The sequence below is a fragment of the Eublepharis macularius genome, chromosome 15, assembly GCF_028583425.1.
Source record: "Eublepharis macularius isolate TG4126 chromosome 15, MPM_Emac_v1.0, whole genome shotgun sequence".
Classification (NCBI taxonomy): Eukaryota; Metazoa; Chordata; class Lepidosauria; order Squamata; family Eublepharidae; genus Eublepharis; species Eublepharis macularius.
Window position 1 is genome coordinate 38,066,190 of NC_072804.1, and position 14,648 is coordinate 38,080,837.

The 14,648-nt window shown below is 47.3% G+C and overlaps 1 protein-coding gene across 7 annotated transcripts in view; it reads left to right on the forward strand.

Moving 5' to 3' along the window:
* Positions 1–14,648, forward strand: part of MACF1 (microtubule actin crosslinking factor 1) — a 286,862-nt gene that overhangs the window by 266,128 nt on the left and 6,086 nt on the right. For all 7 annotated transcript variants that reach the window (XM_054998843.1, XM_054998846.1, XM_054998845.1 and 4 more), the window contains 8 exons: positions 592–780; positions 1,516–1,633; positions 2,172–2,335; positions 3,615–3,777; positions 4,272–4,426; positions 7,041–7,115; positions 9,481–9,498; positions 11,901–12,018. In XM_054998843.1, coding sequence (XP_054854818.1) covers positions 592–780; positions 1,516–1,633; positions 2,172–2,335; positions 3,615–3,777; positions 4,272–4,426; positions 7,041–7,115; positions 9,481–9,498; positions 11,901–12,018 — 1,000 coding nt within the window. The remainder of the gene's footprint in view (positions 1–591; positions 781–1,515; positions 1,634–2,171; positions 2,336–3,614; positions 3,778–4,271; positions 4,427–7,040; positions 7,116–9,480; positions 9,499–11,900; positions 12,019–14,648) is intronic.

Sequence of the window (14,648 nt, forward strand, 5' to 3'; positions counted from 1 at the left end):
CAGCACCCTGTGGTTGCCCATTAGGTTTTCCCCCTTCCATCCTCTTTTGGTTCTGCTGCTGTGACGCCATAGAAGGTTCATAAACATTCTGACTGTCAAAAGGGAAGGGTCAGCCACAGAATACTGAAAATCAGTGTGGCTTGTGAAAGGTGGGATGTCAGGATTTTTATTACTTTTGAGACAATTGACCTCTAGAATAACTGTTGTGTGTATCTTTTCCAGCTATATCTGACACATCTCTAATTTTAAATTGCTGCTTGTCAAACCAGACTCTTTTAAAATCATCACTGGTTAGCACAGAGCAGCTGTTTTCTATTGAAAATGTGGTTTAACAGATCAAAGTTTTTCAAAGTTTATAGAAATGTAGAATTAATAAAAACCAAAAAATTCTCAGTCCCTCCTTTGTGAGCAAGAGATGTGAAGCGCAGGGATGGTTTGAACAGGAGAGCCAAGCCCTGGGAAACAAGGGAGGACCTCCCCATTCTCCCCACCCATTCAGAGGGTGACCGGCTTGGCTCAGCATTTTGGCTCCTCACTGCAGAGTTCCCATGAGCACCAATGGCTCTTCCTCCTCGCTGCTTTCCTTGCCAGGTTCTTACATGGGCAAAGCAGCATCAGCAGCGCCTCGAGGCAGCCCTCTCGGAGTTGGTGGCCAACGCGGAGCTTCTGGAGGAGCTCTTGGCGTGGATCCAATGGGCCGAGACCACGCTAATCCAGCGGGATCAGGACCCGATGCCGCAGAACATTGAGCAGGTCAAAGCCCTCATTGTTGAGCACCAGGTTAGTCTGCCCTGCTGGTTTCTTCTCTGCCTCCCTGAAACCAAAGTTGTTTCCATCTTTGATTGGCCGAGCATTCTTTCGCAGCACCTGTTTGTTGCCAGAGGGCATGTCACAGACTGCAACCTGGGCTGATTCCACACAAATTGGACAATGCCCTTTCAATGCACTTTATCAATCATTTGAGGTGGATTTTTTGTTCCGCACATGAAAAAATCCATTCCAAATGATCTATAAAGAGGATTGGAAGTGCATTATCCAACGTGTGCGGAATCACTCCAGCATGTGAATCTCTCTTTTTTTTGTGTGCTCACAGTCCAATGTAGGGTATAGTATTAGGAGGTGGAGTGAGACCCCACAGCCACGTCTTGTGGAGAGTCAACTGTTCTGTGCCCCTGTGGCTCAGACCACACCTGGCTGCCCCCATTTCATTGAGATTTTGGGGGCTGTATGAAGAAAACACCATCAAATGTAGTTGTTGTAATTCTGGGTCCAGCACTTGGCTTCTAGAAAATTTCAGTTTTGCAAAGCAAGTCATAAAGAACTTGGAAATACGAGCGCAAGGCCTGCTTTAAATTAGGGATGCAAAAAGACAGGAGCTGAGTAGGGCTTGATTAGTCCGGGGTTGGGGTTCAAATTCTCTGCAGAACTCCTTGGAGGGGAGCATAAAGCACACAGTAACCCAAAATACTCTTCCCCGCACTCTGGTCACCATTTTTTTCAAACTGTATTTTCCAGTCTTTCATGGAAGAAATGACCCGAAAGCAGCCAGACGTGGACCGGGTTACAAAGACATACAAGAGGAAAGCCACTGAGCCAACGCACGGGCCTTTCACTGAGAAATCCCGAAGCAATCGTATGTTGGAACTTAGCTGGCTTGGGGGCAGGGTGGGGACCGCAACTTGCATGTCTGAGAGCCATGGCCACTGGCCTACAAACTGAGCCCATCCACCCCCTGGTTTGCAAGGGAAGTCAGAAAGGAGGGTTGGGGGCACTGTGATTATTTGGTATATCCTAGGACTGAATCTCATTCTTCCAAACAAGGCCTGGACCACCTGAGCTCTGCTGCTGCTGGCTCAGATTAAGATAAGGAGTGCAGATGAATTCAGGGTTGAGAACTGCATGTCCTAGATCTTCTCTCTGCTCCGGGTCCTAATTACAAAGCAATTCTCCCCCTACCAGTCAGAATGAACAGGTTGCCAGTTGTGTTTTTTACTGAGCTTTCCTGTCCACTCTGCAGACGGGCAACTTCAGTGTTCAGCTTTTGTGTTCTCCCCTTACAATCCCACCCACCACTCCAACCTGAATTTTTTCATTCCGCCTCTCCCTCTTTTTCTCCCTTTCTCTTCTCTGCCTGATTTGCTCACTTCTCCCCATTTTCCTTTTGTTTCCAGGAAAGTCCTTGAACCAGACTGCTCCTCCTCCCATGCCCATCCTCTCCCAATCGGAAGCGAAGAACCCACGGATCAACCAGCTGTCGGCCCGCTGGCAGCAGGTGTGGCTGCTCGCCCTGGAGCGCCAGCGCAAACTCAACGATGCCCTGGACAGACTGGAAGAGGTAACAGTTTCCCCCAACCGCCCCCTTTTCTTCACTTTCTTGCAAACACCCACAGAGCAGGTGCACTCTGCGGAAGCAGGAAGAAGTGGTGGGTGTCACTGCCTGCATTAAGTTGCCTGTTCTGCCAAGGCTCTGACTAGCAGCAGCATTGTTCTCCGTGGAAGCCAAATCCTGTCTCAGTGTCAAAACACAAATGGGGCTTGGTTCAGATTCAGAGCTTTGGGCGCTTCCCTTTGAGGGGAAGAAATGAGATGGGGCTGAAGTCCCAGACAGTACAATTCAGGAAGGAGAGAGGCTAGTGGCATTTGCCCCATCTCTTTTCCACTGGGCCCTTTTTCAGTTTCTTGCTTCCCATTTCCATTTTTGGCTCTTGAGGGAGTATGTGTAGGTTGAGTGGGATGTGGGCAGTTCTGTCTTTTCATGGAAAAGTTGTTTAATGCAGTGGGAAAGCATGGCATAGTAACGAAAGCAAGTCTCTAGAATCGAAGCGTATTGTTACAGAGTGCAGCGAGCTTGGCTTTGGTATGACAGGCCACCACGCATTGCATGCATCCAAGATTAAATACAGAAAGCACAGCATTCCCAAAAAGAGTTGCGAAAAAAAAAGGATTTCTTGTAGTCAAAGACGCCTTGTGGGCAAAGACTTCTCTTACCTGAGAAATGAAAGCACACCAGAGCGGTATGCAAAGAATCTGGTTCGGGTACACATCTCTGATGTGTTCGTTTTTCTGCCAATGCAAGTTCCAAGGCCCAGTGGTACCTTTACCATTGGTCTCCATTGATTCCCAGTTCAAATTGGTGAGTGCAAGTGACGCAAGCAGAAAGAAAAGAAGAAGCTCTTTATAGAGAAGTGTTTTCATTCCATCAGCAAACTACAAACAAACATACTCCTTGAGTCCTGTTTGGTGTATTGTTTTGCTGCTCTCGAGCTAGATGGTAGGACTGTAGGAACCACATGACCCCGTGGGAGTGGGAAATGTTTTTTTGGCCAGCAGGGCTGCATCAGCATCCAGGGAAGGGGCGGGGTTTCTGTTGTCTCCTTTCTCTTTCGGAAAGAGCTTTCCATGCCAGCCCTGCAAACAGGATGGATCATGGCCCGTTGCCTTATGTGTGACATAAGCTTGATGGGGAGATCCACCTTTGTGCAATTCTTGGTCTCTTATAGCATTTTGAGCAGGTCAAAACTGCCACTACCTCCTTGTCTCAAAACAGGGCCGCTTACGTTCTGGTGTTTCTCCTCTGGAGGAAGCTTAAATGAACGATTCTTTCCCTCTTCCAGCTGAAAGAGTTTGCAAACTTTGACTTTGATGTCTGGCGGAAGAAGTACATGCGCTGGATGAACCACAAGAAGTCGCGTGTCATGGACTTTTTCCGACGGATCGACAAAGATCAGGATGGGAAAATCACCCGGCAGGAGTTCATCGATGGGATCCTCGCATCTAGTAAGCACGCGCCTGATTTTTGTCCAGTTCTGCAACTTTTTACCAGCTGCAGAAGGTGCAGCCTCCTCCTTCAGAGGCCATGCATGCCTCCGGCTAGTTAGGGCTAACCAGGGCTTTTTTCTGGGAAAAGAGGTGGTGGAACTCAGTGGGTTGCCCTCAGAGAAAATGGTCACATGGCTGGTGGCCCCACCCTCTGATCTCCAGACAGAGGGGAGTTGAGATTGCCCTCCCCTCTGTCTGGAGATCAGGGGGCGGGGCCACCAGCCATGTGACCATTTTCATGAGGTTCCGGAACTCCGTTCCCCCTGAAAAAAAGCCCTGGGGCTAATGGGAGGTGAGGGTGTCCCCCGATGCCTGTTTGTTGGAGTTTCTCGAGGCATCTTTCTGGTCACCTTTGGGAGATGAGATTTTGCTCTGCTGTTGCAGGGCCAATCCTGCAACATGACTAATAAAGGAGCTTTAGCATTACACGTGTTCTGTTCTCTCCCTTTCAGAATTCCCCACAACTAAGTTAGAGATGACTGCTGTAGCCGACATCTTTGACCGTGATGGGGACGGCTACATTGACTACTATGAATTCGTAGCCGCTCTGCACCCCAACAAGGATGCTTACCGGCCAACAACAGACGCAGACAAAATCGAGGATGAGGTAAGGCATTGGTATAGATATGGGAACCCAGGGGATGTGTGGGGAGATGAGGCCTGTCCCCCCTGGGTTCTGTAGCATCCTGTTTCAGTCAGTGGCGGTATCTGTGGGTTGTAAATTTTTCCAGGCTGTCCTCTCTCAGGAAAAGTCAGGGGCTGTTGGGTTTCATGAGCTGTTGATCTTTCCCTTTTCTCAGTTGGGGCAGTGAGCAGCTTGGGCAAAACCACATGGACAAAGCAGATATGTACCATACTTAGAGTGGCCAGCTCTGGATTGGGAAATTTTTGGAGATTTGGAGGTGGAGCATGGAGAAGGTGGAGTTTGGGGAGGGGAGGGACATTGATTGGGGAATAATGTAGAGTCCACCATCCAAGGCAGCCATTTTCTCCAAGAGAACTGATCTCAGTAATCTGGAGATCAGTTGTAATTCCAGGGGATCTCCAGGCCCCACCTGAAGGTTGGCAAGCCTAGTGTTGGGATTTTTACAAGTGTCGTTCTCTTCAGTCATGGAAGAGTTAATCTGTTTGTGTTTAGTTAGAGACAACTAGTTTGCATAAGGCCAATTAGATGGCGAGTTGTTCTTCCCGCCAGGGTAGAAGGGGAGTTGCCTGCTTAATGAACAGATCTAGGATTGATGCCTGCCGTGGTTTCAGATGACAATTAAAATTGTCCATGCAGGCAAACCTCGTGGGAGGATTTGGCTTTGCTCCATGCAAAACTCCCTTTCTCTTCCCATCAGATCTGCTTGTCTCTCTACGGCCTCTGGGGGGTCATGTGCTCAGTGCCCTTTGTCTCTGGCAAGCTCACACCTAGCTAAACTAGGGAGACAGTGTGGAGCTGTGGATCCAAGGGGTGGGGGGAGATCCCATTCAAAACACTGCTTGGCCATGAAGGTTCCTGGAGAGCCTTAGGCAGTCACCCTCTCTTGCCCTAACCAACCCTCACAAGGTTGTTATGAAAACAAAATGGGATAATTCCATTTATGTCACTCTGAGTCCTTTGCAAGAAATAAATGGGATAATTCTGCTTACATCACTTTGAGTCCCTTGTAAGAGAGCATGCAAGCTATAAGGGTCAAAAATATTATTCGTATCTACTTTTGCCAGTGCTCCATGTTGAGCACAATAATATTTTAAGGCATCTAAGCCACATTGGGGGGGGGGGGGTGGCGGCTTCTGGTGTCATGGTCTTTAGGCACCACAGACAGACAGACAGGAATAATTTCAGCAGGGAGTTTGTTGTGGAAATATAGGTTGTTGAATAATGCATTTTCTGTGCATGTTAGTGATCGTTTGCAAGTGGATTTTCCTGTCTGAAATAGGAAAATCCACTTGCAAGAAATCACTACAGAGCATTGAAAATGCACAGAAAGTGTATTGTTCGATGGGTGTGGAAGCATCATAGTCGCTGCATATCTGATGCAGGTACAGGACTTCTTCCAAAGACCGGGCTCCAGAGTAGCCAGCACAGGAACTGTTGCTGAAAAGAAAAGTTAAGGTGCAAACCAGATTTGTGCAACACTCATTGGCTAGCCCCTGTGTCAGTCATGAAGCAACCCTCCTCCTGCTCACAGCCAGCTGTGCACAGCAGCGATAGGCTGGCCCTTTTGCTAATCAAAAGGATGTTGTTTTAAAAATAAAAAGACAGAATTGGGGATTGTTTCCTGGGGCGAATCCTTTAAAGAACATCATCTCACTCCTGGTTTGGCTGACTTTCCTGCCTTCCCCACTGCACTGAAGATCCCAGCATGACAAGAGTCCTGGGGTAGAATTCTGACTTGGATTTAAAACTCCCCTAGCCCTGTGGCTGACCAGTGGTGATGCCTTGCAGACAAGATGGTTTTTCTTTTTTAAAAAGTGAACAAGATCAAGCCTCATTGAAATAACAAAGATGGAGGGAAATATTAACAGGCATCTTGGAGATACAGGATTTCCTCATTTAAACAGTAAGGCCTTTTCCAGGTGGGCTTTCAGACTGCTGTTTTTGCAAATAATGACAGTGCTTTACACACCCCATTTCTCAAGATGGTATAAAGGGACTGAATGAAAAAATCTGGTCCCAGTTAGCTATTCAGCTGACCAGTTCCGTCACTTCCCATCTCTGACTGTCCGCAGTCTTAACTGACTCTCTGTTTCCCAGCCTGTAGTTCCAGTTGGCTGTTGGAACTCCATTCACATTGATTCCTGTATTGCAGGGTGGGATTTTCCTTCTTCATCCATCATGGCTCTAAACAAACATTAGAGCACAGAAAGGGGGGGGGGATAAAATAGTGATTTGGAGGTATTTTTCCAGTCGAAATGCTGCTTGTGGGTCTGAGAGTGAAGCAGAACATACCTGTCACTCAGACCTTGTGAAGATTCTCTGAGTTGTGTCTACAAGCAAACTCCACCCCCATCCTCATTCCATGTGCATTTGTTGTAGGTGGCAGTAAATTGTGTAGTTGTTGCTGTTGGCACCATTCAGGGGAAAGAGCACAGAAAATTCTGCAGCATTGCACTTCTGTTTTGCCACAATTGTTCCTGTCCTTTAGGGCTAAAGCACAAGGTTCCAGTTCAATCTGACAGATTAACCTTCAGCCCCACTTCTTTCCCTCCTTTCCTCTTTCTAATCTGAACAGGTTACAAGGCAGGTGGCCCAGTGCAAATGTGCTAAGAGGTTCCAAGTGGAGCAGATTGGAGAGAACAAGTACAGGGTAAGGCCAAAGGAGTTCAGTTATTTCTAGAGCAGAGAGCAGGCCTGGGGGAGGGTGGGCCCAGCCTGCAGGAGCTTTTCCCCTGGCCACTGGGCTGCTAAACAGTTAGGAGCATTGGCTGGCCAGACGACAGCATCTGGCTAGCAGGCTGTTGCTTCTGAAAAGTTGCTAAATGGCTCAAGGACCCCCAAGAGCAGCAGAATTGGGAAGGAGGCCTGCAGCCTGGTCTCCATCAAAACAAGGACTGTGGCTCACTGGAAGGGCCTCTGCTTGGCATGCAGAAGGTCCCAGGTTCAATCCCCAGCATCTCCAGTTAAAAGGACCAGGCAGTAGGTGATGTGAAAGTCTCTGCCTGAGACTCCAAAGAACCACTGCCAGTCTGAGAAGACAGTACTGACCTTGATGGACCAAAGGCCTGATTCAGTCTAAGTCAGCTTTCATGTGTGCGTGATCCAAGTTAGATGTTGGCACTGGAAACAGGAAGAGTCTGGATCCCACTCTCGAGTCCTCAGAAGATGTGGCCTTGGGGCTGAAAAAAATGGCCTGCCCTCCTCCTGCCATGTGGTGTGGCTTCTGACAGCCTGTTCTTTCATGGCGTGGCCGTCTTTGATCTCCTGCACAGCTAAGCGCGCAATCTTCCCTGGAGGTCTGCGCAAGCCCCGTTTTGTTTTGTATCATTCCTTAAGAGAGGGAGGTGGTCCCAGTAGAAAAGGCTCCCGAATCCCAGAGGTTACAGCCTTGTTGGCAGGTGATGAACAGGATGGGTTATGTTGTTGTTGTTGTTGTTGTTGTTGTTGTTGTTGTTGTTGTTGTTGTTGTTGTTCCTGTTTTTCAAAACACAAAATGTTCCCTCCTGCTGGGCCAGATGAAAGGTAATCATCCTGTTTCTAAGAGTTGACCATCCAGCTATTTTTGGGAAACGCACAAGTAGGGAATTAATCATTTTGTTCAGGTGCTTTCTCTGCTGACTTACTGTCTTCAAAATATACTGAGCGAGGCTTGAAGCAAAAAAACAATACACAAATCGTAGAAAACATTTCTACATAAAATCATTTTAAAATGTCATCAGGTATAGATAAGCGTGTGCTGTCCGTCAGCATTTGAAGGCAATTCTGGAAGAAAAAGGGTTTCGGCGAGACATTCGGACCTTGCTTCCTGAGTCAGGGAGTCCCATAGGCTGTGTGCTGTGGGCTGACAAGGCCCTCCAGGTATTCCTGCCAGCCTCGCTTCAGACTTTAGAGGTTCCTATTGGAAGGCCTCCCTCAGAGACCTTAAGACTTGAGCAGGATGATACGGGGCCCAAGCAATTTAAGGTTTTAAAGGTCAAAAGCACAACATAAATTGGACCTGGAAGCATGCTTGGAGTCAGAGAAGGTTATATGATGCCGGTTTGATTATGGTGGGTTGAGCTTCTGGATGGTCTTCATTGGAAGGCCCCAGCAGTGCCTTAATAGTAATCCAGTCTGTACATCACTAACCATTGGAGGGCCAGCTGAAACTGGGAAAAGGCTCTCCTAGCTGACTTTCCAGGGAATGGCTGCAAAGCCATTGGTTTGTACCAACATGTGCTATTTGCATATAGTCTGCCCCTGAACAGGAAGGTTCCATTTATCTTAATGCATAACGGCCATTGACAGACCCGGCCTCCCAGAACTTGTCTCCCCGTCCCTTTTAATAAACTTATCTAAGCTAGTGGCCACGGTTTATGTGCTGTGGCAGTGAGTTCTATCAGTCCATTGTGTGCTGTATGAAACAGTACCTTCTTTTGTCTGTTTCATTTTACAGCCCAAGAGCTTGCTTCTGAAAATGCTCTGAGAATCTGAGATTTCTGCTTTCTTTCAGATTGCTGTTTTGGAAGCAAACCCTTTCAGTCTTGACATGACATAAAAGCCACCTTGCTTTCCTCTGAACCCCGGAGAAACCTGGTTTTAGCCAGGGGACCAGTAGTCAAGGCATATGCTCAGGATGGCAACATTTTTAGGGGAGCCAGCAGAATAGCTGTGTGTGTGTGTGTGTGCGTGCGTGCGCAGTCAGAGAAGTGCTCCCTCAGGTAGCCAAATAAATACCATGAGCCCAGCTGTAACTGTAAAGAAGGAGGTCTACACCAGCTCATGCTCCTGTTCTGTAGTTGGTGAGCATCTTTCCCAAGCAGTTTAGGTTGCGTCTTCTGCTTTTTGCCTTGTTTAGGAACAGACTAAAAAGTGTGGCTTAGTAAGCTAAATAGCGTGAAATATCCAGATGGGAGGTACTTGTGGGTAACAAGACACTGGTCATCGGAATTGCACTGTGTTAACTCTTTACAATGTTTTCTCTCCCCTTTTCCCTCTCTCTTTTTTCCTCTTGTTTGCATCTTTCTCCTTCGTAGTTCTTCCTCGGCAACCAGGTACAGTGTGCCTTGCTACGCTGCCTTTAAGATCTTTTGTAGAGCGTTTCCTTAAAAGCATTGCATGTTGCGTATCTTTAAAAAAACACAGCAATCTTTTTTTCTGCTCTGGGTGGCTTCTGCTTATCTGAATGTTGTGATAAGAGCTTGGATGTATTAACTTAGCCCAGATCCTGGTATACAGTGACAAGTATGACAAAAGGTGACATGTAATCTCAGGGTTTGGGCACACAGGCTGCCCACAACATCACACATTGGGCCCTGGCACTTTTGTTGAGATCTCAGGTCTTTTCCAGAACTGTGTAAGGGACAAAGTGGCCAGCCAGGCAGTGCTGAAACCTCCCATCCCAGGGGAATGTTCCTCTGAACACAGCTCTGCCACCTGATCTGGAGCCAGGCTCGGCCCCTGACCCTATTCTTATGCCTTGGAAAACATAAGCCAGTGCAGAGCATGTGCAGAGTTTCATGCCATTATTTTCAGTTCACAAGTGATGGAAACCTTTCCCACAGTGTAACCCTGTGATTCTGAAGGTTTGATTCATGGATACCCTGACCTTCTGGGACTGATTGCCCAGAGGATGTTGCTGGGCTGAATAAAATAGCTGATTTACAGGTGCAGTTCAAGACAAATAACAGGCGAGGAGGGGGTAATAGGAATAGGAAAGCAGCACAGGCCAATGCTGAAACCCCAATTGAAATTCCTTCTCCTTGTGGCTGCTTTTACAAATATGAAAAGGGCGGGAGATCCATTTATAGGTCTCCGGTCAGTTCTCAAGCTGCCTCTTCCAATCATCCCCGAAATGGCACACGTGGCTCTTGCCAGGGTCAGCTTCTCATGTAGCTCTTTGTGAGTCAGCCTTGCCCGCGTAGGGCGGGAGTCTGGTGCCAGCTGAGGCCTCGTTCCTGTGATCTGTCCTCTGTGCTCCTGGCACAGAAAAGTTTTGAGTGTATACCAGCATCTGGATTGTTTCAGATTAAGTTTCCATTGCTTTTGGGATACGAGCGCTGAATCCATTTAGGCGACTTCCTTCCGTAATTATCACTAAACCTTCAGTCTATCGGCATGCATCCAACTTAATAACTCAAGGCCGCAAGAAGGCAAATGGAAAATTGCTTCATGTCGCATCTCACTTAATTTTGATCCCAAAGGATGAAGTCTCAATGAATCCATTTAAATTTGTTTCATTAAATACATTCGGCTTCTGTGTTGATTACGTGTGACATGGGATTTATTTGATACAGTGAACTTTTATATTGGGATTTCATTTTGACTGATTAGCTTAGCTATGTAACATCTTCAGAATAATTTGAATGTCCTGTAGAAAACATCAAATGTATATCAGATGTTGAGCTTAAAATGTGGGAAGTCTCCATATAGTTAACCTTCCAAAACTTTGTCATATAGAAAAATCTAGTTCCGATCTGTAAAATGTGGTCCAAAGCAGCTAGATCTTGAGTAACAGGGCTGGGAAAGGGTCCCGCTTTGGAGATCCAAGTAGACTGTTCTGAGCTAGACGGGTCGCATGGCCTGGGCTGCTGAAGGCTTGCGGGCAGTTCTGTAGGGGAGAGTTCATAATTCAGTGGTAAAACTGACAGGAGAATAGTGATGTCTTTCTGGCCATGAGGTGGTATAAAAAGGAATAAACAAAGATTTCTGAAACAGGGTGATAAAAGTATCCAGCATGTAAAGTGTACAGCTGCAGAAAGGACCACCAAAGAGCCAGAAAATGCTTCTTGCATCTCTGCTTCTCATCAGGGAGATTTTAGCCTGTTCAGGATCATTTGCTGTTAAGAAGGATTTTGAGATTTGATTCTTATGCCTCCCTGGAGCCTGGCTTGTGTGTCTCTGGGGTGCTTTCCTGGTGGCCAGCAGACTCTTCCAACTCGGTGAATGTTAGCTGGACTTCAGATTTTCATGGGAAGGGTTTTGCTGTCATCTGGAAGAGGGCTGCAGTGCTAGAATGCCTTGACTGGTTTCCATTTCAGTACCGGCTGCTCTTCTTCAAAATGGACTGTATCAGGAGGGCCGGCCTGCTTGGCCTCCCAAAACCTCAGGTCCTTCAGGGAGGAAGCGTCCGAAAGGCTGAACAACTTCTTACCTTCCAAGCAGTTTTACTAGTAGGATGGCCCCAAAGTGCAGAGAGAAATTTAAAGAGAGAATTTATAGTCAATGCAAAGCAAAGTGGACACATTAGCATTTTCATCTTATATTTTAACTGTGTGTTAAAATGAGTCAGTTTCATTTAAAAAAATTAGATGTCTTGGCCCAGATTGTTCCAGAGGTGGAAATATTTTGCCTGTCCTGCTGCAGTCCCTTTTAGAGAAGAGCCTGGTGCACCCCCCGCCCAGTATTTTTGAGTGTCTTTATGAAACGGCTTCTCTGCTTGCTGCTCCTTCCACAGTTTGGTGATTCACAGCAGCTGCGGCTGGTCCGTATTCTGCGCAGTACAGTCATGGTTCGTGTCGGTGGAGGATGGATGGCCCTGGATGAATTTTTAGTGAAGAATGATCCTTGCAGAGGTAAGGAAGTTACACACTTCTTGACCAGTGTTTTGAAGTCTAAATCTTAGTCCCCTCATTATTAAGATTCTGACTTAACTAGAAAAGATTTGTGAGACCAGCAGTTGTCAAGGCTGGTTCGAGTAGCAGTAAAGGATCATGACTGCAGGGCACAAACCATCAGGACGTTCTTCTGCACTGTGTTCATTGTATAGGATGTTGTCCAGGAGCACCTTCCAGTGGAGTGTGCCTCTGTGTGAGTTAATGGAAGATGGGCTTCTATTTAGATCTCCCACCTCAAGCACCATCACATTTTGTCTGGTTCCGAACCAGCTTGAAAATGTATACATGAACACTCCTCAAATCTTCACGAGCTGATTTAATTCCCGGTGAATACGGAAGACGTGGTAATTAGAAGCTTGTTGTGCAGAGAGTGAGAAGTGGGGGTACCTCTGAGGCCCTGCCATCTTTGTGTCTGTGAGCTGACCTTTCTTTACAGGCTCCACTTCCAAAAGGGCCACCCCGCATGCTAGTGCGCAAGACTTTCTCCTGCCTTTCTCTTCCTCCTCCTCTGACCCACTCCGCTGGTTGTTTTCCTGCTCAGTCTTTTCCTTGCATCTGGTGTATTTTCTTTCTTCTAGTTCACCACCCTGGAAGTAAAATAAAACGCTCTGATTCCAGCTCTTCGATTGCCAGTCAGTCTCCGATAGGTTGGCAGTTTTTCTTGGCTTTCATCTCCCTCTCCTGGTGGGAATGGCTTTGCTTCTCTAACCCGGCTTGGTCTTCCCCTGGCCCCTTTCCCTGGGGAGTGCTGTGGCAAATAATACGAGAAAAGTGCTTGTGGCTGGCAGTCTTGGGGAAGGGCAGCGCAAAGGAAGCCTCAGTTTGCCAGGGGCATTCGTTGCCTCCAGAGGCTGCTTGCTCGTCCCCCATACTTGTGCAGCCCCTTCCTGTTGCACCATCTCCTTTGTCTGTGCTGTTTTTTCCTTGCAGCCGCTGGCCCAGAGGCCCCCTCCCGGGGGGCTTCACAGAGGATCAGAGATGAGAATCTGGGTGTCTAATGTCCAAACAAGAAAACATGCCCTACAAGTTTCCCTTGCCTCCTTCATGATATCTTTGTCATTATTTCAAGAAATGAATGCATTTGCCAAAATACTCCTATCCCACTTTTCCATGTAACATCAAGGTAGAGGCTTTGCATCTTCCCCACTGCATTCTTCCCATGGAGTATGCCCCACCCCTTCTAGGAGATCAACAGGCACTCTCGTTACTTTCGCACTGGAGTCCTCAAAGCCATTCCTTCGGGCCAGGTCTGCTGCAGCCTCTTTGCCTCCGCACCTGCCATACTGTGCCTGAACTCAGTGCATGTGTTCCTTTAACATCCAGGAGATCTTGTCAGCGCCCCTCTCTTGGCAGTCTTGGCACAGCGTTGGGGCACTCCTGCCTGCCAGCCAGGTTATCCCCCTGCAATGCTGTATTAAGCTGCAACTGCTTGTGAGTGGAGCGGGGGAGGGAATGTGGTGTGAAATCTCACATGTCACTTTTTGCCCTGCAAGGCTTTCTGCATGGTCTCGCTTATTTTAACAAACATGTTCTTTGTTGTGTTTATATTTGTCTGTTGGCTTTTCAAGACAGCAGGATGTGCCGCTCCTTTTACTAGGAAGCAGAGATGTTATGTCGTGGTTGGAAATTTTAAATCTCCCATCATGCCTGGATTTGTTCCCTTCCTGTATCTTGGGGATTCAGGTGGCCAAATGCATGAGGCTGGGTTGAGAGCTCTAGGTTATGTTATTCACAGAGACCTTTTGCAAGTTGCATACATACATACATACATACATACATACATACATACATACATACATACATACATACATACATACATACATGTATGTATGTATGTATGTATGTATGTATGTATGTATGTACGTACGTATGTATGTATGTACGTATGTACGTATGTATGTGTGCAGTCAATTCTCATCAGACACATGGTGACTCCAGCAAGGGGCTTTCAAGGCAAGTGAGAAGCAGAGGTGGTTTGCCATTGCCTTCCTTTGCAGAGTATTCCTTGATGTCCCCCCCATCCAAGTACCAACTCTACTTAGCTTCCAAAATCTGATGAGATCGGGTTATGCCGCACCACCTTTCCCATCTTGCAACTTAAGCCTAACTAAATCTTTAGTGTTTTGGTGCATAAAAGCATGTGCTGATTCATCTTTTGCAATTCTGGACCGGCAGTTTCCAGTGCTGAACCAGAAGGACACCCCCCCACAATTTCTCTGACAGAAACCAGTAAGCAGATTGTACCAAACACGGCCTGTGCATGATCACACAGTTGTCCCATGAGTAGTATGTGCTTTGGGGCTGGAGAGAGAAAATGAGCAGTTGTGCTGGCTCAGATTGGGCCGGGTCGCTCTGTGTGAATTACAAAGAGCACCTTCTGTGCTTGAGTTCCTAGCTGCTTCAGAGAGGGACTGTGGCTCACTGGAAGAGCCTCTGCTTTGCATGCAGAAGGCCTCAGGTTCAGTCCCAGGCATCTCCAGTTAAAAGGGACCAGGCAGTAGGTGGTGTGGAAGACCTCTCCCTGAGACCCTGGAGAGCTGCTGCCAGTCAAGGTAGACCATGCTGGCCTTGATGGACCAATAGTTTAG